This window comes from Filicampus tigris, chromosome 11, assembly GCF_054856515.1.
Source record: "Filicampus tigris isolate MCC_2025a chromosome 11, RoL_Ftig_1.0, whole genome shotgun sequence".
Classification (NCBI taxonomy): domain Eukaryota; kingdom Metazoa; phylum Chordata; class Actinopteri; order Syngnathiformes; family Syngnathidae; genus Filicampus; species Filicampus tigris.
This window is the reverse complement of record NC_141227.1, coordinates 7701491-7729155: the sequence shown is the minus strand read 5'-3', so window position 1 is coordinate 7729155 and position 27665 is coordinate 7701491. Positions and strand designations below refer to the sequence as shown.

Genomic DNA, 27665 nt, shown 5'->3' with positions numbered 1-27665 from the left:
TTATTGTTGCGGCTGATCGCGCAATAGTTGCTGCATTTTGTGCTGCTCCAGAGAGTTGGAGGGCAAACGGGGCCAAGTCCCCGCTAGCTCCCTCCGCAGATTCTTGTGCTCTTGTTGCAGCAATTTCAGACGCGTCTGCTGCATCGTCTGCTGCTGCTGCTGCTGCACCTGCATTGATTGTGCCTCGTGAAAATGAAGATGCAGCAGTTGCTGCCTCGTCTGCAGCAGATGACGCATCTTCTGCAGCTGCTTCTGTTTGTGAGGATCTCCCTGATACTGCAGCCGATGCTGCTGCAGCTGAGCTCGCCAATGACGCTGCCACTGATGCAGCAGTTGCTGATGCTGCCACAGCTGTCTCTGCTGACCTTCGAATTGCAACTTCTTCAATTGTTTGAGTCACTGTGACTTCTCCTGTGGTGCCTGTGCTGACAGTAATGGCTGTGTCATCAGTGGTAGGGCTGCTGTCACTGCTGTCGCTGGAAGGTGTGCTACTGCTGCTATCACTTGAAAGGGTAATGTCACTGCTCGGCGTACTTCCGCTGGATAGGGTGCTATCGCTTGAGAGGGTGCTGCTACTGCTTGGTGTGCTACCGCTGGAAATGGTGCTATCGCTTGAGAGGGTGCTGTCACTGCTCGGCGTGCTACCGCTGGAAAGGGTGCTATCGCTTGAGAGGGTGCTGTCACTGCTCGCCGTACTACCGGTGGAAAGGGTGCCATCGCTTGAGGGAGTGGTGCCACTGCTCGGCGTGCTACCGCTGGAAAGGGTGCTGTCACTGCTCAGTGTGCTATCGCTGGAAAGGGTGTTATCGCTTGAGAGGGTGCTGTCACTGCTCGGCGCGCTGCCGCTGGAAAGGGTGCTATCGCTTGAGAGGGTGCTGTCACTGCTGAGCGTGCTGTCGCTGGAGAGCGTGCTGCCGCTGGAAAGGGTGCTATCGCTTGAGAGGGTGTTGTCACTGCTCGGCGTGCTACCGCTGGAAAGGGTGCTATCGCTTGACAGAGTGCTGCCACTGCTCTGTGTGCTGCCGCTGGAAAGGGTGCTGTCACTGCTCTGTGTGCTGTCGCTGGAAAGCGTGCTACCGCTGGAAAGGGTGCTATCGCTTGAGAGGGTGCTGTCACTGCTCGGCGTGGTACCGCTGGAAAGGGTGCTATCGCTTGAGAGGGTGCTGTCACTGCTCTGCTCGCTGCCACTGGAAAGGGTGCTATCGCTTGAGAGGGTGCTATCACTTGAGAGAGTGCTGTCACTGCTCGGCGTGCTACCGCTGGTAAGGGTGCTATCGCTTGAGAGAGTGCTGTCACTGCTCGCCGTACTACCAGTGGGAAGGGTGCTATCGCTTGAGAGAGTGCTGTCACTACTCGAAGTACTTCCGCTGGATAGGGTGCTATCGCTTGAGAGAGTGCTGCTACTGCTTGGCGTGCTACCGCTGGAAAGGGTGCTATCGCTTGAGAGGGTGCTGTCACTGCTCGCCGCACTACCGGTGGAAAGGGTGCCATCGCTTGAGGGAGTTGTGCCACTGCTTGGCGTGCTACCGCTGGAAAGGGTGCTGTCACTGCTCAGTGTGCTATCGCTGGAAAGGGTGCTATCGCTTGAGAGGGTGCTGTCACTGCTCAGCGTGCTGTCGCTGGAGAGCGTGCTGCCGTTGGAAAGGGTGCTATCGCTTGAGAGGGTGTTGTCACTGCTCGGCGTGCTACCACTGGAAAGGGTGCTATCGCTTGAGAGAGTGCTGTCACTGCTCGCCGTACTACCGGTGGAAAGGGTGCTATCGCTTGAGAGTGTGCTGTCAGTGCTCAGCGTGCTATCACTGGAAACAGTGCTATCACTTGAGTGGGTGCTGTCACTGCTCAGCGTGCTGTCGCTGGAGAGCGTGCTACCGCTGGAAAGGGTGCTATCGCTTGAGAGGGTGCTGTCACTGCTCGGCGTGGTACCGCTGGGAAGGGTGCTATCGCTTGAGAGTGTGCTGTCAGTGCTCGGCGTGCTGCCGCTAAAAAGGGTGCTATCGGTTGAGAGGGTGCTGTCACTGCTCGGCGTGATGCCGCTGGAAAGGGTGCTGTCGCTGCTGAGCGTGCTGCCGCTGGAAAGGGTGCTATCGCTTGAGAGGGTGCTATCACTGATCAGCGTGCTACTGCTAGAAAGGGTGCTGTCGCTTGAGAGAGTGATGTCACTGCTCGGCGTGCTTCCGCTAGAAAATGTGCTATCGCTTGAGAGGGTGCTGTCACTGCTCAGAGTGCTGTCGCTTGAGAGCGTGCTACCGCTGGAAAGGGTGCTATCGCTTGAGAAGGTGCTGTCACTGCTCAGTGTGCTACCGCTGGAGAGGGTGCTATCGCTTGAGAGGGTGCTGTCACTGCTCGGCGTGCTACCGCTGGAAAGGGTGCTATCGCTTGAGAGAGTGCTGTCACTGCTCGCCGTACTACCGGTGGAAAGGGTGCTGTCACTGCTCAGTGTGCTATCGCTGGAAAGGGTGTTACCGCTTGAGAGGGTGCTGTCACTGCTCGGCGTGCTACCGCTGGAAAGGGTGCTATCGCTTGAGAGAGTGCTGCCACTGCTCTGCGTGTTTCCGCTGGAAAGGGTGCTGTCACTGCTCAGTGTGCTATCGCTGGAAAGGGTGCTACCGCTTGAGAGGGTGCTGTCACTGCTCGGCGTGCTACCGCTGGAAAGTGTGCTTCCGCTTGAGAGGCTGCTGTCACTGCTCGGTGTGCTGCCGCTGGAAAGGGTGCTATCGCTTGAGAGAGTGATGTCACTGCTCGGCGTGCTTCCGCTCGGAAGTGTGCTATCGCTTGAGAGGGTGCTGTCACTGCTCAGAGTGCTGTCGCTTGAGAGCGTGCTACCGCTGGAAAGGGTGCTATCGCTTGAGAAGGTGCTGTCACTGCTCAGTGTGCTATCGCTGAAAAGGGTGCTATCGCTTGAGAGAGTGCTGTCACTGCTCGGCGTGCTACCGCTGGAGAGGGTGCTATCGCTTGAGAGGGTGCTGTCACTGCTCGGTGTGCTACCGCTGGAAAGTGTGCTATCGCTTGAGAGAGTGCTGTCACTGCTCGCCGTACTACCGGTGGAAAGGGTGCTATCGCTTGAGAGGGTGCTATCACTGATCAGCGTGCTACTGCTAGAAAGGGCGCTGTCGCTTGAGAGAGTGATGTCACTGCTCGGCGTGCTTCCGCTAGAAAATGTGCTATCGCTTGAGAGGGTGCTGTCACTGCTCAGAGTGCTGTCGCTTGAGAGCGTGCTACCGCTGGAAAGGGTGCTATCGCTTGAGAAGGTGCTGTCACTGCTCAGTGTGCTACCGCTGGAGAGGGTGCTATCGCTTGAGAGGGTGCTGTCACTGCTCGGCGTGCTACCGCTGGAAAGGGTGCTATCGCTTGAGAGAGTGCTGTCACTGCTCGCCGTACTACCGGTGGAAAGGGTGCTGTCACTGCTCAGTGTGCTATCGCTGGAAAGGGTGTTACCGCTTGAGAGGGTGCTGTCAATGCTCGGCGTGCTACCGCTGGAAAGGGTGCTATCGCTTGAGAGAGTGCTGCCACTGCTCTGCGTGCTTCCGCTGGAAAGGGTGCTGTCACTGCTCAGTGTGCTATCGCTGGAAAGGGTGCTACCGCTTGAGAGGGTGCTGTCACTGCTCGGCGTGCTACCGCTGGAAAGTGTGCTTCCGCTTGAGAGGCTGCTGTCACTGCTCGGCGTGCTGCCGCTGGAAAGGGTGCTATCGCTTGAGAGAGTGATGTCACTGCTCGGCGTGCTTCCGCTCGGAAGTGTGCTATCGCTTGAGAGGGTGCTGTCACTGCTCAGAGTGCTGTCGCTTGAGAGCGTGCTACCGCTGGAAAGGGTGCTATCGCTTGAGAAGGTGCTGTCACTGCTCAGTGTGCTATCGCTGAAAAGGGTGCTATCGCTTGAGAGAGTGCTGTCACTGCTCGGCGTGCTACCGCTGGAGAGGGTGCTATCGCTTGAGAGGGTGCTGTCACTGCTCGGTGTGCTACCGCTGGAAAGTGTGCTATCGCTTGAGAGAGTGCTGTCACTGCTCGCTGCACTACCGGTGGAAAGGGTGCTATCGCTTGAGAGGGTGCTATCACTGATCAGCGTGCTACTGCTAGAAAGGGTGCTGTCGCTTGAGAGAGTGATGTCACTGCTCGGCGTGCTTCCGCTAGAAAATGTGCTATCGCTTGAGAGGGTGCTGTCACTGCTCAGAGTATTGTCGCTTGAGAGCGTGCTACCGCTGGAAAGGGTGCTATCGCTTGAGAAGGTGCTGTCACTGCTCAGTGTGCTACCGCTGGAGAGGGTGCTATCGCTTGAGAGGGTGCTGTCACTGCTCGGCGTGCTACCGCTGGAAAGGGTGCTATCGCTTGAGAGAGTGCTGTCACTGCTCGCCGTACTACCGGTGGAAAGGGTGCTGTCACTGCTCAGTGTGCTGTCGCTGGAAAGGGTGTTACCGCTTGAGAGGGTGCTGTCACTGCTCGGCGTGCTACCGCTGGAAAGGGTGCTATCGCTTGAGAGAGTGCTGTCACTGCTCGGTGTGCTACCGGTGGAAAGGGTGCTATCGCTTGAGAGGGTGCTATCACTGATCAGCGTGCTACTGCTAGAAAGGGTGCTGTCGCTTGATAGGGTGCTGTCACTGCTCAGAGTGCTGTCGCTTGAGAGCGTGCTACCGCTGGAAAGGGTGCTATCGCTTGAGAAGGTGCTGTCACTGCTCAGTGTGCTACCGCTGGAGAGGGTGCTATCGCTTGAGAGGGTGCTGTCACTGCTCGGCGTGCTACCGCTGGAAAGGGTGCTATCGCTTGAGAGAGTGCTGTCACTGCTCGCCGTACTACCGGTGGAAAGGGTGCTGTCACTGCTCAGTGTGCTATCGCTGGAAAGGGTGTTACCGCTTGAGAGGGTGCTGTCACTGCTCGGCGTGCTACCGCTGGAAAGGGTGCTATCGCTTGAGAGAGTGCTGCCACTGCTCTGCGTGTTTCCGCTGGAAAGGGTGCTGTCACTGCTCAGTGTGCTATCGCTGGAAAGGGTGCTACCGCTTGAGAGGGTGCTGTCACTGCTCGGCGTGCTACCGCTGGAAAGTGTGCTTCCGCTTGAGAGGCTGCTGTCACTGCTCGGTGTGCTGCCGCTGGAAAGGGTGCTATCGCTTGAGAGAGTGATGTCACTGCTCGGCGTGCTTCCGCTCGGAAGTGTGCTATCGCTTGAGAGGGTGCTGTCACTGCTCAGAGTGCTGTCGCTTGAGAGCGTGCTACCGCTGGAAAGGGTGCTATCGCTTGAGAAGGTGCTGTCACTGCTCAGTGTGCTATCGCTGAAAAGGGTGCTATCGCTTGAGAGAGTGCTGTCACTGCTCGGCGTGCTACCGCTGGAGAGGGTGCTATCGCTTGAGAGGGTGCTGTCACTGCTCGGTGTGCTACCGCTGGAAAGTGTGCTATCGCTTGAGAGAGTGCTGTCACTGCTCGCCGTACTACCGGTGGAAAGGGTGCTATCGCTTGAGAGGGTGCTATCACTGATCAGCGTGCTACTGCTAGAAAGGGCGCTGTCGCTTGAGAGAGTGATGTCACTGCTCGGCGTGCTTCCGCTAGAAAATGTGCTATCGCTTGAGAGGGTGCTGTCACTGCTCAGAGTGCTGTCGCTTGAGAGCGTGCTACCGCTGGAAAGGGTGCTATCGCTTGAGAAGGTGCTGTCACTGCTCAGTGTGCTACCGCTGGAGAGGGTGCTATCGCTTGAGAGGGTGCTGTCACTGCTCGGCGTGCTACCGCTGGAAAGGGTGCTATCGCTTGAGAGAGTGCTGTCACTGCTCGCCGTACTACCGGTGGAAAGGGTGCTGTCACTGCTCAGTGTGCTATCGCTGGAAAGGGTGTTACCGCTTGAGAGGGTGCTGTCAATGCTCGGCGTGCTACCGCTGGAAAGGGTGCTATCGCTTGAGAGAGTGCTGCCACTGCTCTGCGTGCTTCCGCTGGAAAGGGTGCTGTCACTGCTCAGTGTGCTATCGCTGGAAAGGGTGCTACCGCTTGAGAGGGTGCTGTCACTGCTCGGCGTGCTACCGCTGGAAAGTGTGCTTCCGCTTGAGAGGCTGCTGTCACTGCTCGGCGTGCTGCCGCTGGAAAGGGTGCTATCGCTTGAGAGAGTGATGTCACTGCTCGGCGTGCTTCCGCTCGGAAGTGTGCTATCGCTTGAGAGGGTGCTGTCACTGCTCAGAGTGCTGTCGCTTGAGAGCGTGCTACCGCTGGAAAGGGTGCTATCGCTTGAGAAGGTGCTGTCACTGCTCAGTGTGCTATCGCTGAAAAGGGTGCTATCGCTTGAGAGAGTGCTGTCACTGCTCGGCGTGCTACCGCTGGAGAGGGTGCTATCGCTTGAGAGGGTGCTGTCACTGCTCGGTGTGCTACCGCTGGAAAGTGTGCTATCGCTTGAGAGAGTGCTGTCACTGCTCGCTGCACTACCGGTGGAAAGGGTGCTATCGCTTGAGAGGGTGCTATCACTGATCAGCGTGCTACTGCTAGAAAGGGTGCTGTCGCTTGAGAGAGTGATGTCACTGCTCGGCGTGCTTCCGCTAGAAAATGTGCTATCGCTTGAGAGGGTGCTGTCACTGCTCAGAGTATTGTCGCTTGAGAGCGTGCTACCGCTGGAAAGGGTGCTATCGCTTGAGAAGGTGCTGTCACTGCTCAGTGTGCTACCGCTGGAGAGGGTGCTATCGCTTGAGAGGGTGCTGTCACTGCTCGGCGTGCTACCGCTGGAAAGGGTGCTATCGCTTGAGAGAGTGCTGTCACTGCTCGCCGTACTACCGGTGGAAAGGGTGCTGTCACTGCTCAGTGTGCTGTCGCTGGAAAGGGTGTTACCGCTTGAGAGGGTGCTGTCACTGCTCGGCGTGCTACCGCTGGAAAGGGTGCTATCGCTTGAGAGAGTGCTGTCACTGCTCGGTGTGCTACCGGTGGAAAGGGTGCTATCGCTTGAGAGGGTGCTATCACTGATCAGCGTGCTACTGCTAGAAAGGGTGCTGTCGCTTGATAGGGTGCTGTCACTGCTCAGAGTGCTGTCGCTTGAGAGCGTGCTACCGCTGGAAAGGGTGCTATCGCTTGAGAAGGTGCTGTCACTGCTCAGTGTGCTACCGCTGGAGAGGGTGCTATCGCTTGAGAGGGTGCTGTCACTGCTCGGCGTGCTACCGCTGGAAAGGGTGCTATCGCTTGAGAGAGTGCTGTCACTGCTCGCCGTACTACCGGTGGAAAGGGTGCTGTCACTGCTCAGTGTGCTGTCGCTGGAAAGGGTGTTACCGCTTGAGAGGGTGCTGTCACTGCTCGGCGTGCTACCGCTGGAAAGGGTGCTATCGCTTGAAAGAGTGCTGCCACTGCTCTGCGTGCTTCCGCTGGAAAGGGTGCTGTCACTGCTCAGTGTGCTATCGCTGGAAAGGGTGCTACCGCTTGAGAGGGTGCTGTCACTGCTCGGCGTGCTACCGCTGGAAAGTGTGCTTCCGCTTGAGAGGCTGCTGTCACTGCTCGGCGTGCTGCCGCTGGAAAGGGTGCTATCGCTTGAGAGACTGATGTCACTGCTCGGCGTGCTTCCGCTCGAAAGTGTGCTATCACTTGAGAGGGTGCTGTCACTGCTCAGAGTGCTGTCGCTTGAGAGCGTGCTACCGCTGGAAAGGGTGCTATCGCTTGAGAAGGTGCTGTCACTGCTCAGTGTGCTATCGCTGAAAAGGGTGCTATCGCTTGAGAGAGTGCTGTCACTGCTCGGCGTGCTACCGCTGGAGAGGGTGCTATCGCTTGAGAGGGTGCTGTCACTGCTCGGTGTGCTACCGCTGGAAAGTGTGCTATCGCTTGAGAGAGTGCTGTCACTGCTCGCCGTACTACCGGTGGAAAGGGTGCTATCGCTTGAGAGGGTGCTATCACTGATCAGCGTGCTACTGCTAGAAAGGGTGTTGTCGCTTGATAGGGTGTTGTCACTGCTCGGCGTGCTTCCGCTCGAAAGTGTGCTATCGCTTGAGAGGGTGCTGTCACTGCTCAGAGTGCTGTCGCTTGAGAGCGTGCCACCGCTGGAAAGGGTGCTATCGCTTGAGAAGGTGCTGTCACTGCTCAGTGTGCTATCGCTGAAAAGGGTGCTATCGCTTGAGAGGGTGCTGTCACTGCTCGGCGTGCTGCCGCTGGAAAGGGTGGTATCGCTTGAGAGAGTGCTGTCACTGCTCGGCGTGCTACCGCTGGAGAGGGTGCTATCGCTTGAGAGGGTGCTGTCACTGCTCGGTGTGCTACCGGTGGAAAGGGTGCTATCGCTTGAGAGGGTGCTATCACTGATCAGCGTGCTACTGCTAGAAAGGGTGCTGTCGATTGATAGGGTGCTGTCACTGCTCAGAGTGCTGTCGCTTGAGAGCGTGCTACCGCTGGAAAGGGTGCTATCGCTTGAGAAGGTGCTGTCACTGCTCGGCGTGCTACCGCTGGAAAGGGTGCTATCGCTTGAGAGAGTGCTGTCACTGCTCGCCGTACTACCGGTGGAAAGGGTGCTGTCACTGCTCAGTGTGCTGTCGCTGGAAAGGGTGTTACCGCTTGAGAGGGTGCTGTCACTGCTCGGCGTGCTACCGCTGGAAAGGGTGCTATCGCTTGAAAGAGTGCTGCCACTGCTCTGCGTGCTTCCGCTGGAAAGGGTGCTGTCACTGCTCAGTGTGCTATCGCTGGAAAGGGTGCTACCGCTTGAGAGGGTGCTGTCACTGCTCGGCGTGCTACCGCTGGAAAGTGTGCTTCCGCTTGAGAGACTGCTGTCACTGCTCGGCGTGCTGCCGCTGGAAAGGGTGCTATCGCTTGAGAGAGTGCTGTCACTGCTCGCCGTACTACCGGTGGAAAGGGTGCTGTCACTGCTCAGTGTGCTATCGCTGGAAAGGGTGTTACCGCTTGAGAGGGTGCTGTCAATGCTCGGCGTGCTACCGCTGGAAAGGGTGCTATCGCTTGAGAGAGTGCTGCCACTGCTCTGCGTGCTTCCGCTGGAAAGGGTGCTGTCACTGCTCAGTGTGCTATCGCTGGAAAGGGTGCTACCGCTTGAGAGGGTGCTGTCACTGCTCGGCGTGCTACCGCTGGAGAGGGTGCTATCGCTTGAGAAGGTGCTGTCACTGCTCAGTGTGCTATCGCTGAAAAGGGTGCTATCGCTTGAGAGAGTGCTGTCACTGCTCGGCGTGCTACCGCTGGAGAGGGTGCTATCGCTTGAGAGGGTGCTGTCACTGCTCGGTGTGCTACCGCTGGAAAGTGTGCTATCGCTTGAGAGAGTGCTGTCACTGCTCGCCGTACTACCGGTGGAAAGGGTGCTATCGCTTGAGAGGGTGCTATCACTGATCAGCGTGCTACTGCTAGAAAGGGTGCTGTCGCTTGAGAGAGTGATGTCACTGCTCGGCGTGCTTCCGCTAGAAAATGTGCTATCGCTTGAGAGGGTGCTGTCACTGCTCAGAGTGCTGTCGCTTGAGAGCGTGCTACCGCTGGAAAGGGTGCTATCGCTTGAGAAGGTGCTGTCACTGCTCAGTGTGCTACCGCTGGAGAGGGTGCTATCGCTTGAGAGGGTGCTGTCACTGCTCGGCGTGCTACCGCTGGAAAGGGTACTATCGCTTGAGAGAGTGCTGTCACTGCTCGCCGTACTACCGGTGGAAAGGGTGCTGTCACTGCTCAGTGTGCTGTCGCTGGAAAGGGTGTTACCGCTTGAGAGGGTGCTGTCACTGCTCGGCGTGCTACCGCTGGAAAGGGTGCTATCGCTTGAGAGAGTGCTGTCACTGCTCGGTGTGCTACCGGTGGAAAGGGTGCTATCGCTTGAGAGGGTGCTATCACTGATCAGCGTGCTACTGCTAGAAAGGGTGCTGTCGCTTGATAGGGTGCTGTCACTGCTCAGAGTGCTGTCGCTTGAGAGCGTGCTACCGCTGGAAAGGGTGCTATCGCTTGAGAAGGTGCTGTCACTGCTCAGTGTGCTACCGCTGGAGAGGGTGCTATCGCTTGAGAGGGTGCCGTCACTGCTCGGCGTGCTACCGCTGGAAAGGGTGCTATCGCTTGAGAGAGTGCTGTCACTGCTCGCCGTACTACCGGTGGAAAGGGTGCTGTCACTGCTCAGTGTGCTGTCGCTGGAAAGGGTGTTACCGCTTGAGAGGGTGCTGTCACTGCTCGGCGTGCTACCGCTGGAAAGGGTGCTATCGCTTGAAAGAGTGCTGCCACTGCTCTGCGTGCTTCCGCTGGAAAGGGTGCTGTCACTGCTCAGTGTGCTATCGCTGGAAAGGGTGCTACCGCTTGAGAGGGTGCTGTCACTGCTCGGCGTGCTACCGCTGGAAAGTGTGCTTCCGCTTGAGAGGCTGCTGTCACTGCTCGGCGTGCTGCCGCTGGAAAGGGTGCTATCGCTTGAGAGACTGATGTCACTGCTCGGCGTGCTTCCGCTCGAAAGTGTGCTATCGCTTGAGAGGGTGCTGTCACTGCTCAGAGTGCTGTCGCTTGAGAGCGTGCCACCGCTGGAAAGGGTGCTATCGCTTGAGAAGGTGCTGTCACTGCTCAGTGTGCTATCGCTGAAAAGGGTGCTATCGCTTGAGAGGGTGCTGTCACTGCTCGGCGTGCTGCCGCTGGAAAGGGTGGTATCGCTTGAGAGAGTGCTGTCACTGCTCGGCGTGCTACCGCTGGAGAGGGTGCTATCGCTTGAGAGGGTGCTGTCACTGCTCGGTGTGCTACCGGTGGAAAGGGTGCTATCGCTTGAGAGGGTGCTATCACTGATCAGCGTGCTACTGCTAGAAAGGGTGCTGTCGCTTGATAGGGTGCTGTCACTGCTCTGCGTGCTGCCACTGGAAAGGGTGCTATCGCTTGAGAGGGTGCTATCACTGATCAGCGTGCTACTGCTAGAAAGGGTGCTGTCGCTTGATAGGGTGCTGTCACTGCTCGGCGTGCTGCCGCTGGAAAGGGTGCTATCGCTTGAAAGAGTGATGTCACTGCTCGGCGTGCTACCGCTGGAAAGGCTGCTATCGCTTGAGAGGGTGCTATCACTGCTCGGCGTGCTACCGCTGGAAAGGGTGCTATCGCTTGAGAGAGTGCTGTCACTGCTCGGCGTGCTACCGCTGGAAAGGGTGCTATCGCTTGAGAGGGTGCTATCACTGATCAGCGTGCTACTGCTAGAAAGGGTGCTGTCGCTTGATAGGGTGCTGTGACTGCTCGGCGTGCTGCCGCTGGAAAGTGTGCTATCGCTTGAGAGAGTGATGTCACTGCTCGGCGTGCTTCCGCTGGAAAGTGTGCTTTCGCTTGAGAGGGTGCTGTCACTGCTCAGTGTGCTATCGCTGAAAAGGGTGCTATCGCTTGAGAGAGTGGTGTCACTGCTCGGCGTGCTGCCGCTGGAAAGGGTGCTATCGCTTGAGAGGGTGCTGCCACTGCTCGGTGTGCTACCGCTGGAAAGGGTGATATCGCTTGAGAGGGTGCTGTCACTGCTCGGCGTGCTACCGCTGGAAAGGGTGCTATCGCTTGAGAGAGTGCTTTCACTGCTCGCCGTACTGCCGGTGGAAAGGGTGCTATCGCTTGAGGGAGTGGTGCCACTGCTCGGCGTGCTGCCGCTGGAAAGTGTGCTTCCGCTTGAGAGGGTGCTGTCACTGCTCGGTGTGCTGCCGCTGGAAAAGGTGCTATCGCTTGAGAGGGTGCTGTCACTGCTCGGAGTGCTGTCGCTTGAGAGCGTGCTACCGCTGGAAAGGGTGGTATCGCTTGAGAGGGTGCTGTCACTGCTCGGAGTGCTGTCACTGCTCGGCGTGCTACCGCTGGAAAGGGTGCTATCGCTTGAGAGGGTGCTGTCACTGCTCGCCGTACTACCGGTGGAAAGGGTGCTATCACTTGAAGGAGTGGTGCCACTGCTCGGCGTGCTGCCGCTGGAAAGGGTGCTGTCACTGCTCAGTGTGCTGTCACTGCTCGGCGTGCTATCGCTGGAAAGGGTGCTATCGCTTGAGAGGGAGCTATCACTGATCAGCGTGCTACTGCTGGAAAGGGTGCTGTCGCTTGAGAGAGTGCTGTCAACGCTCGGCGTGCTACCGCTGGAAAGGGTGCTATCGCTTGAGAGAGTGCTGTCACTGCTCGCCGTACTACTGGTGGAAAGGGTGCTATCACTTGAGGGAGTGGTTCCACTGCTCGGCGTGCTTCCGCTGGAAAGGGTGCTGTCACTGCTCAGTGTGCTCTCGCTAGAGAGCGTGCTATCGCTGGAAAGGGTGCTATCGCTTGAGAGGGTGCTGTCACTGCTCGGTGTGCTATCGCTGAAAAGGGTGCTATCGCTCGAGAGGGTGCTGTCACTGCTCGGCGTGCTGCCGCTGGAGGGCGTGTTACCGCTGGAAAGGGTGCTATCGCTTGAGAGGGTGCTGTCACTGCTCAGCGTGCTGCCGCTGGAAAGGGTGCTATCGCTTGAGAGGGTGCTGTCACTGATCAGCGTGCTACTGCTAGAAAGGGTGCTGTCGCTTGATAGGGTGCTGACACTGCTCTGCGTGCTGCCGCTTGAAAGGGTGCTATCGCTTGAGAGGGTGCTGTCACTGCTCGGTGTGCTGCCGCTGGAAAGGGTGCTATCGCTTGAGAGGGTGCTGTCACTGCTCGGCGTGCTACCGCTGGAAAGGGTGCTATCGCTTGAGAGAGTGATGTCACTGCTCGGCGTGCTTCCGCTGGAAAATGTGCTATCACTGCTCGGCGTGCTACCGCTGGAAAGGGTGCTGTCGCTTGATAGGGTGCTGTCACTGCTCTGCGTGCTATCGCTGGAAAGGGTGCTATCACTTGAGAGAGTGCTGTCACCGCTCGGCGTGCTACCACTGGAAAGGGTGCTATCGCTTAAGAGAGTGCTGCCACTGCTCTGCGTACTGCCGCTGGAAAGGGTGCTGTCACTGCTCAATGTGCTGTCACTGCTCGGCGTGCTATCGCTGGAAAGGGTGCTATCGCTTGAGAGGGTGCTATCACTGATCAGCGTGCTACTGCTGGAAAGGGTGCTGTCGCTTGATAGGGTGCTGTCACTGCTCTGCGTGCTGCCGCTGGAAAGGGTGCTATCACTTGAGAGAGTGCTGTCACTGCTCGGCGTGCTACCGCTGGAAAGGGTGCTATCGCCTAAGAGAGTGCTGCCACTAATCTGCGTGCTGCCGCTGGAAAGGGTGCTGTCACTGCTCGCCGTACTACTGGTGGAAAGGGTGCTATCACTTGAGGGAGTGGTTCCACTGCTCGGCGTGCTTCCGCTGGAAAGGGTGCTGTCACTGCTCGGTGTGCTATCGCTGAAAAGGGTGCTATCGCTCGAGAGGGTGCTGTCACTGCTCGGCGTGCTGCCGCTGGAGGGCGTGCTACCGCTGGAAAGGGTGCTATCGCTTGAGAGGGTGCTGTCACTGCTCAGCGTGCTGCCGCTGGAAAGGGTGCTATCGCTTGAGAGAGTGCTGTCACTGCTCGGTGTGCTACCGCTGGAAAGGGTGCTATCGCTTGAGAGGGTGCTGTCACTGCTCGATGTGCTGCCGCTGGAAAGGGTGCTATCACTTGAGAGGGTGCTGTCACTGGTCGGCGTGCTACCGCTGGAAAGGGTGCTATCGCTTGAGAGAGTGATGTCACTGCTCGGCGTGCTTCCGCTGGAAAATGTGCTATCGCTTGAGAGGGTGCTATCACTGATCAGCGTGCTACTGCTAGAAAGGGTGCTGTCGCTTGATAGGGTGATGTCACTGCTCAGCGTGCTTCCGCTGGAAAGGGTGCTATCGCTTGAGAGGGTGCTTTCGCTGGAAAGGGTGCTATCACTTGAGAGAGTGCTGTCACTGCTGGGCGTACTGCCGCTGGAAAGGGTGCTGTCACTGCTCAGTGTGCTATCGCTGGAAAGGGTGCTATCGCTTGAGAGGGTGCTGTCACTGCTCAGCGTGCTACCGCTGGAATGTGTGCTTCCGCTTGAGAGGGTGCTGTCACTGCTCGGCGTGCTGCCACTGGATAGGGTGCTATCGCTTGTGAGAGTGATGTCACTGCTCGGCGTGCTTCCGCTGGAAAGTGTGCTATCGCTTGAAAGAGTACTGTCACTGCTCGGCGTGCTGCCGCTGGAAAGGGTGCTATCGCTTGAAAGAGTGATGTCACTGCTCAGTGTGCTATCGCTGGAAAGGGTGCTGTCGCTTGAGAGGGTGCTATCACTACTCGGCGTGCTATCGCTGGAAAGGGTGCTATCGCTTGAGAAGGTGCTGTCACTGCTCTGCGTGCCACTGCTGGAAAGGGTGCTATCGCTTGAAAGAGTGATGTCACTGCTCAGTGTGCTATCGCTGGAAAGGGTGCTATCGCTTAAGAGGGTGCTATCACTGCTCGGCGTGCTACCGCTGGAAAGGGTGCTATCGCTCGAGACGGTGCTGTCACTGCTCGGCGTGCTGCCGCTTGAAAGGGTGCTATCGCTTGAAAGAGTGATGTCACTGCTCAGCGTGCTACCGCTGGAAAGGGTGCTATCGCTTGAGAGGGTGCTATCACTGATCAGCGTGCTACTGCTAGAAAGGGTGCTGTCGCTTGATAGGGTGCTGTCACTGCTCTGCGTGCTATCGCTGGAAAGGGTGCTATCACTTGAGAGAGTGCTGTCACTGCTCGGCGTGCTGCCGCTGGAAAGGTTGCTGTCACTGCTCAGTGTGCTATCGCTGGAAAGGGTGCTATCGCTTGAGAGAGTGATGTCACTGCTCGGCGTGCTTCCGCTGGAAAATGTGCTATCGCTTGAGAGGGTGCTATCACTGATCAGCGTGCTACTGCTAGAAAGGGTGCTGTCGCTTGATAGGGTGCTGTCACTGCTCTGCGTGCTATCGCTGGAAAGGGTGCTATCACTTGAGAGAGTGCTGTCACTGCTGGGCGTACTGCCGCTGGAAAGGGTGCTGTCACTGCTCAGTGTGCTATCGCTGGAAAGGGTGCTATCGCTTGAGAGGGTGCTGTCACTGCTCAGCGTGCTACCGCTGGAATGTGTGCTTCCGCTTGAGAGGGTGCTGTCACTGCTCGGCGTGCTGCCACTGGAAAGGGTGCTATCGCTTGTGAGAGTGATGTCACTGCTCGGCGTGCTTCCGCTGGAAAGTGTGCTATCGCTTGAAAGAGTACTGTCACTGCTCGGCGTGCTGCCGCTGGAAAGGGTGCTATCGCTTGAAAGAGTGATGTCACTGCTCAGTGTGCTATCGCTGGAAAGGGTGCTGTCGCTTGAGAGGGTGCTATCACTACTCGGCGTGCTATCGCTGGAAAGGGTGCTATCGCTTGAGAAGGTGCTGTCACTGCTCTGCGTTCCACTGCTGGAAAGGGTGCTATCGCTTGAAAGAGTGATGTCACTGCTCAGTGTGCTATCGCTGGAAAGGGTGCTATCGCTTAAGAGGGTGCTATCACTGCTCGGCGTGCTACCGCTGGAAAGGGTGCTATCGCTCGAGACGGTGCTGTCACTGCTCGGCGTGCTGCCGCTTGAAAGGGTGCTATCGCTTGAAAGAGTGATGTCACTGCTCAGCGTGCTACCGCTGGAAAGGGTGCTATCGCTTGAGAGGGTGCTATCACTGATCAGCGTGCTACTGCTAGAAAGGGTGCTGTCGCTTGATAGGGTGCTGTCACTGCTCTGCGTGCTATCGCTGGAAAGGGTGCTATCACTTGAGAGAGTGCTGTCACTGCTCGGCGTGCTGCCGCTGGAAAGGGTGCTGTCACTGCTCAGTGTGCTATCGCTGGAAAGGGTGCTTCCGCTTGAGAGGGTGCTGTCACTGCTCGGCGTGCTGCTGCTGGAAAGGGTGCTATCGCTTGTGAGAGTGATGTCACTGCTCGGCGTGCTTCCGCTGGAAAGTGTGCTATCGCTTGAAAGAGTACTGCCACTGCTCAGTGTGCTATCGCTGGAAAGGGTGCTGTCGCTTGAGAGGGTGCTATCAATGCTCGGCGTGCTATCGCTGGAAAGGGTGCTATCGCTTGAGAAGGTGCTGTCACTGCTCTGCATGCTACTGCTGGAAAGGGTGCTATCGCTTGATAGGGTGCTGTCACTGCTCTGCGTGCTGCCGCTGGAAAGGGTGCTATCGCTTAAGAGAGTGCTGTCACTGCTCGCCGTACTACCGCTGGAAAGGGTGCTATCGCTTGAGAGGGTGCTGTCACTGCTCGGCGTGCTACCGCTGGAAAGGGTGCTATCGCTTGAGAGGGTGCTATCACTGCTCTGCGTGCTACCGCTGGAAAGGGTGCTATCGCTTGAAAGAGTGATGTCACTGCTCAGTGTGCTATCGCTGGAAAGGGTGCTATCGCTTGAGAGGGTGCTATCACTGCTCGGCGTGCTACCGCTGGAAAGGGTGCTATCGCTTAAGAGGGTGCTGTCACTGCTCAGTGTGCTATCGCTGACAAGAGTGCTATCGCTCGAGACGGTGCTATCACTGCTCGGCGTGCTACCGCTGGAAAGGGTGCTATCGCTTGAGAGAGTGATGTCACTGCTCGGCGTGCTTCCGCTGGAAAATGTGCTATCGCTTGAGAGGGTGCTTTCGCTGGAAAGGGTGCTATCGCTTGAGAGGGTGCTGCCACTGCTCTGCGTGCTGCCGCTGGAAAGGGTGCTATCGCTTGAGAGTGTGCTGCCACTGCTCTGCGTGCTGCCGCTGGAAAGGGTGCTGTCACTGATCATCGTGCTATCGCTTGAGAGGGTGCTATCACTGATCAGCGTGCTACTGCTCGAAAGGGTGCTGTCGCTTGATAGGGTGCTGTCACTGCTCTGCGTGCTTCCGCTGGAAAGGGTGCTGTCGCTTGAGAGGGTGCTTTCGCTGGAAAGGGTGCTATCACTTGAGAGAGTGCTGTCACTGCTCGGCGTGCTACCGCTGGAAAGGGTGCTATCGCTTGAGAGGGTGCTTTCGCTGGAAAGGGTGCTATCGCTTGAGAGGGTGCTGCCACTGCTCTGCGTGCTGCCGCTGGAAAGGGTGCTATCGCTTGAGAGTGTGCTGCCACTGCTCTGCGTGCTGCCGCTGGAAAGGGTGCTGTCACTGATCATCGTGCTATCGCTTGAGAGGGTGCTATCACTGATCAGCGTGCTACTGCTCGAAAGGGTGCTGTCGCTTGATAGGGTGCTGTCACTGCTCTGCGTGCTTCCGCTGGAAAGGGTGCTGTCGCTTGAGAGGGTGCTTTCGCTGGAAAGGGTGCTATCACTTGAGAGAGTGCTGTCACTGCTCGGCGTGCTACCGCTGGAAAGGGTGCTATCGCTTGAGAAGGTGCTGTCACTGCTCTGTGTGTTACTGCTGGAAAGGGTGCTATCGCTTGAGAGAGTGCTGTCACTGCTCGCCGTACTACCGCTGGAAAGGGTGCTGTCACTGCTCAGTGTGCTATCGGTGGATAGGGTGCTATCGCTTGAAAGGGTGCTATCACTTGAGAGGGTGCTGTCACTGCTCGGCGTGGTACCGCTTGAAATTGTGCTATCGCTTGAGAGGGTGCTTTCGCTGGAAAGGGTGCTATCACTTGAGAGAGTGCTTTCACTGATCAGCGTGCTACTGCTAGAAAGGGTGCTGTCGCTTGATAGGGTGCTTTCACTACTCGGCGTGCTATCGCTGGAAAGGGTGCTATCGCTTGAGAAGGTGCTGTCACTGCTCTGCGTGCCACTGCTGGAAAGGGTGCTATCGCTTGAAAGAGTGATGTCACTGCTCAGTGTGCTATCGCTGGAAAGGGTGCTATCGCTTAAGAGGGTGCTATCACTGCTCGGCGTGCTACCGCTGGAAAGGGTGCTATCGCTCGAGACGGTGCTGTCACTGCTCGGCGTGCTGCCGCTTGAAAGGGTGCTATCGCTTGAAAGAGTGATGTCACTGCTCAGCGTGCTACCGCTGGAAAGGGTGCTATCGCTTGAGAGGGTGCTATCACTGATCAGCGTGCTACTGCTAGAAAGGGTGCTGTCGCTTGATAGGGTGCTGTCACTGCTCTGCGTGCTATCGCTGGAAAGGGTGCTATCACTTGAGAGAGTGCTGTCACTGCTCGGCGTGCTGCCGCTGGAAAGGGTGCTGTCACTGCTCAGTGTGCTATCGCTGGAAAGGGTGCTTCCGCTTGAGAGGGTGCTGTCACTGCTCGGCGTGCTGCTGCTGGAAAGGGTGCTATCGCTTGTGAGAGTGATGTCACTGCTCGGCGTGCTTCCGCTGGAAAGTGTGCTATCGCTTGAAAGAGTACTGCCACTGCTCAGTGTGCTATCGCTGGAAAGGGTGCTGTCGCTTGAGAGGGTGCTATCAATGCTCGGCGTGCTATCGCTGGAAAGGGTGCTATCGCTTGAGAAGGTGCTGTCACTGCTCTGCATGCTACTGCTGGAAAGGGTGCTATCGCTTGATAGGGTGCTGTCACTGCTCTGCGTGCTGCCGCTGGAAAGGGTGCTATCGCTTAAGAGAGTGCTGTCACTGCTCGCCGTACTACCGCTGGAAAGGGTGCTATCGCTTGAGAGGGTGCTGTCACTGCTCGGCGTGCTACCGCTGGAAAGGGTGCTATCGCTTGAGAGGGTGCTATCACTGCTCTGCGTGCTACCGCTGGAAAGGGTGCTATCGCTTGAAAGAGTGATGTCACTGCTCAGTGTGCTATCGCTGGAAAGGGTGCTATCGCTTGAGAGGGTGCTATCACTGCTCGGCGTGCTACCGCTGGAAAGGGTGCTATCGCTTAAGAGGGTGCTGTCACTGCTCAGTGTGCTATCGCTGACAAGAGTGCTATCGCTCGAGACGGTGCTATCACTGCTAGGCGTGCTACCGCTGGAAAGGGTGCTATCGCTTGAGAGGGTGCTTTCACTGCTCAGCGTGCTTCCGCTGGAAAGGGTGCTATCGCTTGAGAGGGTGCTTTCGCTGGAAAGGGTGCTATCACTTGAGAGAGTGCTGTCACTGCTCGGCGTGCTACCGCTGGAAAGAGTGCTATCGCTTGAGAAGGTGCTGTCACTGCTCTGCGTGCTACTGCTGGAAAGGGTGCTATCGCTTGAGAGAGTGCTGTCACTGCTCGCCGTACTACCGCTGGAAAGGGTGCTATCGCTTGAGAGAGTGCTACCACTGCTCGGCGTGCTGTCACTGCTCAGTGTGCTATCGCTGGAAAGGGTGCTATCGCTTGAAAGGGTGCTATCACTTGAGAGGGTGCTGTCACTGCTCGGCGTGGTACCGCTGGAAAGGGTGCTATCGCTTGAGAGAGTGCTGTCACTGCTCGGCGTGGTACCGCTGGAAAAGGTGCTATCGCTTGAGAGGGTGCTTTCACTGGAAAGGGTGCTATCGCTTGAGAGAGTGCTGTCACTGCTCGCCGTACTACCGCTGGAAAGGGTGCTATCGCTTGAGAGAGTGCTACCACTGCTCGGCGTGCTGTCACTGCTCAGTGTGCTATCGCTGGAAAGGGTGCTATCGCTTGAAAGGGTGCTATCACTTGAGAGGGTGCTGTCACTGCTCGGCGTGGTACCGCTTGAAAGGGTGCTATCGCTTGAGAGGGTGCTTTCGCTGGAAAGGGTGCTATCACTTGAGAGAGTGCTGTCACTGATCAGCGTGCTACTGCTAGAAAGGGTGCTGTCGCTTGAGAGAGTGCTGCCACTGCTCTGTGTGCTTCCGCTGGAAAGGGTGCTATCGCTTGAGAGGGTGCTGTCACTGCTCGCCGTACTACCGCTGGAAAGGGTGCTATCGCTTGAGAGAGTGCTGTCACTGCTCGGCGTGGTACCGCTGGAAAAGGTGCTATCGCTTGAGAGGGTGCTTTCACTGGAAAGGGTGCTATCGCTTGAGAAGGTGCTGTCACTGCTCTGTGTGCTTCCACTGGAAAGGGTGCTATCGCTTGAGAGAGTGCTGCCACTGCTCTGCGTGCTGCCGCTGGAAAGGGTGCTATCGCTTGAGAGGGTGCTTTCGCTGGAAAGGGTGCTATCACTTGAGAGAGTGCTGTCACTGATCAGCGTGCTACTGCTAGAAAGGGTGCTGTCGCTTGATAGGGTGCTGTCACTGCTCTGCGTGCTTCCGCTGGAAAGGGTGCTGTCACTGCTCAGTGTGCTATCGCTGGAAAGGGTGCTATCGCTTGAAAGGGTGCTATCGCTTGAAAGGGTGCTGTCACTGCTCGGCGTGGTACCGCTTGAAAGGGTGCTATCGCTTGAGAGGGTGCTTTCGCTGGAAAGGGTGCTATAACTTGAGAGTGTGCTGTCACTGCTCGGCGTGCTGCCGCTGGAAAGGGTGCTGTCACTGCTCAGTGTGCTATCGCTGGAAAGGGTGCTTTCGCTTGAAAGGGTGCTATCGCTTGAGAGGGTGCTGTCACTGCTCGGCGTGGTCCCGCTTGAAAGGGTGCTATCGCTTGAGAGGGTGCTTTCGCTGGAAAGGGTGCTATCACTTGAGAGAGTGCTGTCACTGTTTGGCGTGCTACCGCTGGAAAGGGTGCTATCACTTGAGAGAGTGCTGCCACTGCTCTGTGTGCTTCCGCTGGAAAGGGTGCTATCGCTTGAGAGAGTGCTGCCACTGCTCTGTGTGCTTCCGCTGGAAAGGGTGCTATCGCTTGAGAGGGTGCTGTCACTGCTCGCCGTACTACCGCTGGAAAGGGTGCTATCGCTTGAGAGAGTGCTGTCACTGCTCTGCGTGCTGCCGCTGGAAAGGGTGCTATCGCTTGAGAGGGTGCTTTCGCTGGAAAGGGTGCTATCGCTTGAGAGGGTGCTGCCACTGCTCTGCGTGCTGCCGCTGGAAAGGGTGCTATCGCTTGAGAGTGTGCTGCCACTGCTCTGCGTGCTGCCGCTGGAAAGGGTGCTGTCACTGATCATCGTGCTATCGCTTGAGAGGGTGCTATCACTGATCAGCGTGCTACTGCTCGAAAGGGTGCTGTCGCTTGATAGGGTGCTGTCACTGCTCTGCGTGCTTCCGCTGGAAAGGGTGCTGTCGCTTGAGAGAGTGCTGTCACTGCTCGGCGTGCTACCGCTGGAAAGGGTGCTATCGCTTGAGAGGGTGCTTTCGCTGGAAAGGGTGCTATCACTTGAGAGAGTGCTGTCACTGCTCGGCGTGCTACCGCTGGAAAGGGTGCTATCGCTTGAGAGGGTGCTTTCGCTGGAAAGGGTGCTATCGCTTGAGAGGGTGCTGCCACTGCTCTGCGTGCTGCCGCTGGAAAGGGTGCTATCGCTTGAGAGTGTGCTGCCACTGCTCTGCGTGCTGCCGCTGGAAAGGGTGCTGTCACTGATCATCGTGCTATCGCTTGAGAGGGTGCTATCACTGATCAGCGTGCTACTGCTCGAAAGGGTGCTGTCGCTTGATAGGGTGCTGTCACTGCTCTGCGTGCTTCCGCTGGAAAGGGTGCTGTCGCTTGAGAGGGTGCTTTCGCTGGAAAGGGTGCTATCACTTGAGAGAGTGCTGTCACTGCTCGGCGTGCTACCGCTGGAAAGGGTGCTATCGCTTGAGAAGGTGCTGTCACTGCTCTGTGTGTTACTGCTGGAAAGGGTGCTATCGCTTGAGAGAGTGCTGTCACTGCTCGCCGTACTACCGCTGGAAAGGGTGCTGTCACTGCTCAGTGTGCTATCGGTGGATAGGGTGCTATCGCTTGAAAGGGTGCTATCACTTGAGAGGGTGCTGTCACTGCTCGGCGTGGTACCGCTTGAAATTGTGCTATCGCTTGAGAGGGTGCTTTCGCTGGAAAGGGTGCTATCACTTGAGAGAGTGCTTTCACTGATCAGCGTGCTACTGCTAGAAAGGGTGCTGTCGCTTGATAGGGTGCTTTCACTGCTCTGCGTGCTTCCGCTGGAAAGGGTGCTGTCGCTTGAGAGGGTGCTTTCGCTGGAAAGGGTGCTATCACTTGAGAGAGTGCTGTCACTGCTCGGCGTGCTACCGCTGGAAAGGGTGCTATCGCTTAAGAAGGTGCTGTCACTGCTCTGCGTGCTAGTGCTGGAATGGGTGCTATCGCTTGAGAGAGTGCTGACACTGCTCGGCGTGCTGCCGCTGGAAAGGGTGTTGTCACTGCTCAGTGTGCTATCGCTGGAAAGGGTGCTATCGCTTGAAAGGGTGCTATCGCTTGAGAGGGTGCCGTCACTGCTTGGCGTGGTACCGCTGGAAAAGGTGCTATCGCTTGAGAGGGTGCTTTCGCTGGAAAGGGTGCTATCACTTGAGAGAGTGCCGTCACTGCTCGGCGTGCTGCCGCTGGAAAGGGTGCTATCGCTTGAGAGGGTGCTGTCACTGCTCGCCGTACTACCGCTGGAAAGGCTGCTATCGCTTGAGAGAGTGCTGTCACTGCTCGGCGTGGTACCGCTGGAAAAGGTGCTATCGCTTGAGAGGGTGCTTTCGCTGGAAAGGGTGCTATCACTTGAGAGAGTGCCGTCACTGCTCGGCGTGCTGCCGCTGGAAAGGGTGCTATCGCTTGAGAGGGTGCTGTCACTGCTCGCCGTACTACCGCTGGAAAGGGTGCTATCGCTTGAGAGGGTGCTTTCGCTGGAAAGGGTGCTATCACTTGAGAGAGTGATGTCACTGCTCAGCGTGCTTCCGCTGGAAAGGGTGCTATCGCTTGAGAGGGTGCTTTCGCTGGAAAGGGTGCTATCACTTGAGAGAGTGCTGTCACTGCTCGGCGTGCTACCGCTGGAAAGAGTGCTATCGCTTGAGAAGGTGCTGTCACTGCTCTGCGTGCTACCGCTGGAAAGGGTGCTATCGCTTGAGAGGCTGCTGTCACTGCTCTGCGTGCTTCCGCTGGAAAGGGTGCTATCGCTTGAGAAGGTGCTTTCGCTGGAAAGGGTGCTATCGCTTGAGAGGGTGCTGTCACTGCTCAGCGTGCTGCCGCTGGAAAAGGTGCTACCGCTTGAGAGGGTGCTACTGCTGGAAAGGGTGCTATCGCTTGAGAGAGTGCTGCCACTGCTCGGCGTGCTGTCACTGGAAAGGGTGCTGTCACTGCTCAGTGTGCTATCGCTGGAAAGGGTGCTACCGCTTGATAGGGTGCTGTCAATGCTCGGCGTGCTATCGCTGGAAAGGGTGCTATCGCTTGAGAGGGTGCTGTCACTGCTCGGCGTGCTGCCGCTGGAAAGGGTGCTATCGCTTGAGAGGGTGCTGTCACTGCTCGCTGTGCTACCGCTGGAAAGGGTGGAATCACTTGAATGGGTGGAATCACTTGATAGGGTGCTGTCACTGCTCAGCGTGCTATCGCTCGAGAACGTGCTGCCGCTGGAAAAGGTGCTACCGCTTGAGAGAGTGCTATCGCTGGAAAGCGTGCTATCGCTTGAGATAGTGCTGTCACTGCTTAGCGTGCTTTCGCTAGAGAACGTGCTGCCGCTTAAAAGGGTGCTACCAATTGATATGGTGCTGTCACTGCTCAGCGTGCTGCCGCTGGAATGGGTGCTATCGCTTGATAGGGTGCTATCACTGCTCAGCGTGCTCTCCCGAGAGAATGTGCTGCCGCTGGAAAAGGTGCTACCGCTTGAGAGGGTGCTATCGCTGGAAAGTGTGCTATCGCTTGAGAGGGTGCTGTCACTGCTCAGCGTGCTTTCGCGAGAGATTGTGCTGCCGCTGGAAAATGTGCTACCGCTTGAGAGCGTACTTCCACTGGAAAGGGTGCTTTCACTTGTTAGGGTGCTGTCACTGCTCAACGTGCTATCGCTGGAAAGGGTGCTATCGCTTGAGAGGGTGCTGTCACTGCTCAGCGTGCTGCCGCTGGAAAGGGTGCTATCGCTTGATAGGGTGCTGTCACTGCTCAGCGTGCTATCGCTAGAGAACGTGCTGCTGCTGGAAAATGTGCTACCGCTTGAGAGCGTACTTCCACTGGAAAGGGTACTTTCACTTGTTAGGGTGCTGTCACTGCTCAACGTGTTATCGCTGGAAAGGGTGCTATCGCTTGAGAGGGTGCTGTCACTGCCCAGCGTGCTGCCGCTGGAAAGGGTGCTATCGCTTGATAGGGTGCTGTCACTGCTCAGCGTGCTATCGCTAGAGAATGTGCTGCCGCTGGAAAGTGTGCTATCACTTGAGATGGTGCTATCGCTGCTCAACGTGCTGCCGCTGTAAAGGGTGCTTCCGCTTGATAGGGTGCTGTCGCTGCTCAGCGTGCTATCGCTAGAGAATGTGCTGCCGCTGGAAAGGGTGGTATCACTTGTTAGGGTGCTGTCACTGCTCAGCGTGCTATCGCTGGAAAGGGTGCTACCGCTTGTGCGTGTGCTGTCACTGCTCAGCGTGCTGCCGCTGGAAAGCGTGCTATCTCTTGAGAGGGTGCTATCGCCGGAAATGGTGGAATCACTTGAGAGAGTGCTTTCACTGCTCAGCGTACTGCCGCTCGAAAGGGTGTAACCACTTGAGAGGGTGCTGTCACTGCTCAGCGTACTTCCACTGGAAAAGGTGCTATCACTTGAGATGGTGCTGCCGCTGGAATGGGTGCTACCGCCTGAGAGGGTGCTGTCACTGCTCAGTGTACTGCCACTGGAAAGGGTGGAATCACTTGAGAGAGTGCTGTCACTGCTCAGCGTACTGCCACTGGAAAGGGTGCTACCGCTTGATATCGTGCTGTCACTGCTCAGTGTGCTATCGCTAGTCAATGTGCTGCCGCTGGAAAGGGTGCTATGGCTTGAGAGGGTGCTATCACTGGAAAGGGTGCTACCACTTGGTAGTGTGCTGTCACTGCTCAGCGTGCTGTCACTTGAGAGCGTACTGCCACTGGAAAGGGAGGAATCACTTGAGAGGGTGCTGTCTCTGCTCAACGTGCTTCCACTGGAAAGGGTGGAATCACTTGAGTGGGTGCTGTCACTGCTCAGCGTGCTGCCGCTGGAAAGGGTGCTACCTCTTGATAGGGTGCTGTCACTGCTCAGTGTGCTATCGCTAGAGAATGTGCTGCCGCTGGAAAGGGTGCTATGGCTTGAGAGGGTGCTATCGCTGGAAAGGGTGCTATCGATTGATAGGGTGCTCAGCGTGCTATCGCTAGAGAATGTGCTGCTGCTGGAAAGTGTGCTATCACTTGAGATGGTGCTATCGCTGCTCAACGTGCTGCCGCTGGAAAGGGTGCTACCGCTTGATAGGGTGCTGTCGCTGCTCAGCGTGCTATCGCTAGAGAATGTGCTGCCGCTGGAAATGGTGGTATCACTTGTTAGGGTGCTGTCACTGCTCAGCGTGCTATCGCTGGAAAGGGTGCTACCGCTTGATAGGGTGCTTTCACTGCTCAGTGTGCTATCGCTAGAGAATGTGCTGCCGCTGGAAAGGGTGCTATGGCTTGAGAGGGTGCTATCGCTGGAAAGGGTGCTATCGCTTGATAGGGTGCTCAGCGTGCTATCGCTAGAGAATGTGCTGCCGCTGGAAAGTGTGCTATCACTTGAGATGGTGCTATCGCTGCTCAACGTGCTGCCACTGGAACGGGTGCTACCGCTTGATAGGGTGCTGTCGCTGCTCAGCGTGCTATCGCTAGAGAATGTGCTGCCGCTGGAAAGGGTTGTATCACTTGTTAGGGTGCTGTCACTGCTCAGCGTGCTATCGCTGGAAAGGGTGCTACCGCTTGAGATTGTGCTGTCACTGCTCAGCGTGATGTCACTGGAGTATGTGCTCTCACTTGAAAGTGTGCTTTCACTCGAATGTGTGCTCTCCGTGGTAACACTTGCAAGTGTAGTTTGTGTGCTGTCACTCGTCATTGTTGTAATTGTGGTTTCACTGCTATAGGGAGTAGTATACGGAGCTTGTGTTGTTTGATTTTTTTCCGGGCAAGGTTTGATTTCATAATACACAGAGTCATTGTCTTTATCAGTGGAGTCATGGGTATGCTGGCAAAGGGTTTGTTCTTCATGGCTGGAGTCATGTGTATGCTGGCTAGGTGTTTGTTCTTCATTGTTGGAGTCACTGGTATGTTTGCCAGGCATTTGTTGTTCATGTGTCGAGCCATGTGTATGACGGCAAGGCTTTTCTTTTTCATGGGTGGAGTCATGGGTATGTCGGTCAGGGGTTCGTGTTTTTCGTGTGGAGTCACGGATATGCAGGCATGGCATTTTTTCTTCTAGGGTCGAGTCTCGTGTATGCTGGCAAGGGGTTTTTTCCTCATCAGTGAAGTCACGGGTATGCCGGAAAGGTGGTTGTCCTTCATGTGCCGAGTCACGGGGATGCGAGCAAGGGATATTTTCTTCATGTATGGAGTCATGGGTGTAATGCTTGTAATGGGTATACCCTCTATTTTTCGTGTCATAGTTTTGTGGGCTCTTTGAGGGAAAGTTAAGTATATGTTGGCTTGCTTCAGGGAAAAAATTTGTCGGATCTCTGTGATCTGCTTTTGCTTGGATGTGAGGATGTTTTCGGCTCCACCAGTCGTCTTCTCGTCCTAAATTCTCCTCAGTCATGCTTGGCCATTTTCTCCTTGTTGGCAGGCTGCTGCTTCCTGTGTTAATGCATTGACAACAGTGTTACAGTATTACCTTTTACTTATTGTTCATTAAATGTTATTTGGGAGTTTGCTGACTTACTGACAAGCAGAAGGACAACGGTGAACATTTTGAAAGTGATCATTATGGCAGATGACGTCCTGTAAACAGTAAATAAATGAGTGTCACACTGATAGCTTCATTCATCATCCATCCATTTTCTATTGCTTATCCAAGGTTTTGGTCATGAGGGCAGCAGCTTTAGCTGGGAACCCCGGACCTCCCTCTCTCCAGCCACTTCTTCCAACCCTTCGAGGGGATACCAACGAGTTTCGAGGCCAGCCGGGAGACATAGTCTCTCCAGTGTTTCCTGGGTCATCTCCAGGGCCTCCTGCTGGTGGGACATGTCCGAAACACCTCACCAGGGAGGCTCCCAGCAGGCATCCTAACCAGATGCCCGAGCCACCTCACCTGGTTCTTCTCAATATGGAGAAGCAGCGGCTCTACTCTGAGTCCCTCCTGGATGACCAAGCTTCTCACCTCATCTCTAAGGGGGGAGTCTGGACACCCAGCAGAGGAGACCTATTTCAGCCACTTGTGTAATCATCCCTCATGCGTGTGACGTGGTCACGAGACGGCCAAAGTTCACCTCAACCTACTTGGTGAAATGGGCAAATGACAAAATATGCTTCGGAACACTTCAAATGGTGAACCGACGGAATGCAAGGACAGAAGCCTTTTAAAAGGACGAGGACGGACGCCGTGCTAAAAGCCTAATTCACCTTACTGCACCAAAAGTGGAAGGAATCAATGGGGGAACTGTGCTTATTTAGTGTACGACTATTCGTGATTAAAGGTCTTGCATCGTGTGAGGGACAGCTGCTCACTGCAAGTATGGCTAAACTACAACATCAGCTGTTTGATTTAAGTTCAACCAAACCCTGAATGCAGCGCCAAGTGGGCTGATGGGGCAGATGACGCCTCCCAAAGTCATCGCGATCAGAGTCCACTACCTACTGAAATGGGATGATGTCTTCTATACAGCAATCCGCTCAGCGTCGCTGATTCTGCATGATGAGAGTTGCAACGGTGATCGGTGCAAAGAAGAGAGTGGCATTCACTGAAGCTCAGCGTCTACTCTGGAGCTTCCACGATGTCAAGCTGGGATCCCCGTGAGGCTCCTCATCACCGACACGACTGGTCAGAAGAGGTTGTTTGAAGATCCAGCGGAAGCCATGGAATACATTAGAAAGAACTTGAAGCTCAAAGATACCAGGTTGATTTAAAGCGGAAGTCAACCCAAACATATTTTTTTCAAGAATATGTTCCACGCAGACCCAATAATTGAAACACGGCATTGTGATTTAACATTGCGTTTTTGGAATATGAGTTAAGCAGCAAAATCCACCAATTTTTAGCCATCTCAGGAGGCAGCCATTTTGTCACTTCTGTCAACTGTAAATTACATCACAGTTGCTCAGGGCTCAGATAATGACCAATCATGGCTCAGCTTCAGAAAACAGGTGCGCTGTAATTGGTCGTTACCTGAGCTCTGAGCAAC

The 27665-nt window shown here is 56.3% G+C and overlaps 1 protein-coding gene across 1 annotated transcript; it reads right to left on the bottom strand.

Moving 5' to 3' along the window:
• On the bottom strand, positions 1 to 26510 carry LOC147139585 (uncharacterized). The gene is made up of 5 exons (XM_086045748.1): positions 26428 to 26510; positions 23769 to 24605; positions 18873 to 19025; positions 13663 to 15875; positions 1 to 365 (listed from the first exon to the last, which is right to left on the bottom strand). The coding sequence occupies exons 1-5, from the start codon at positions 26508 to 26510 to the stop codon at positions 1 to 3; spliced, it is 3651 nt and encodes a 1216-aa protein (XP_085901874.1).
• Positions 26511 to 27665: the final 1155 nt, after the last annotated feature.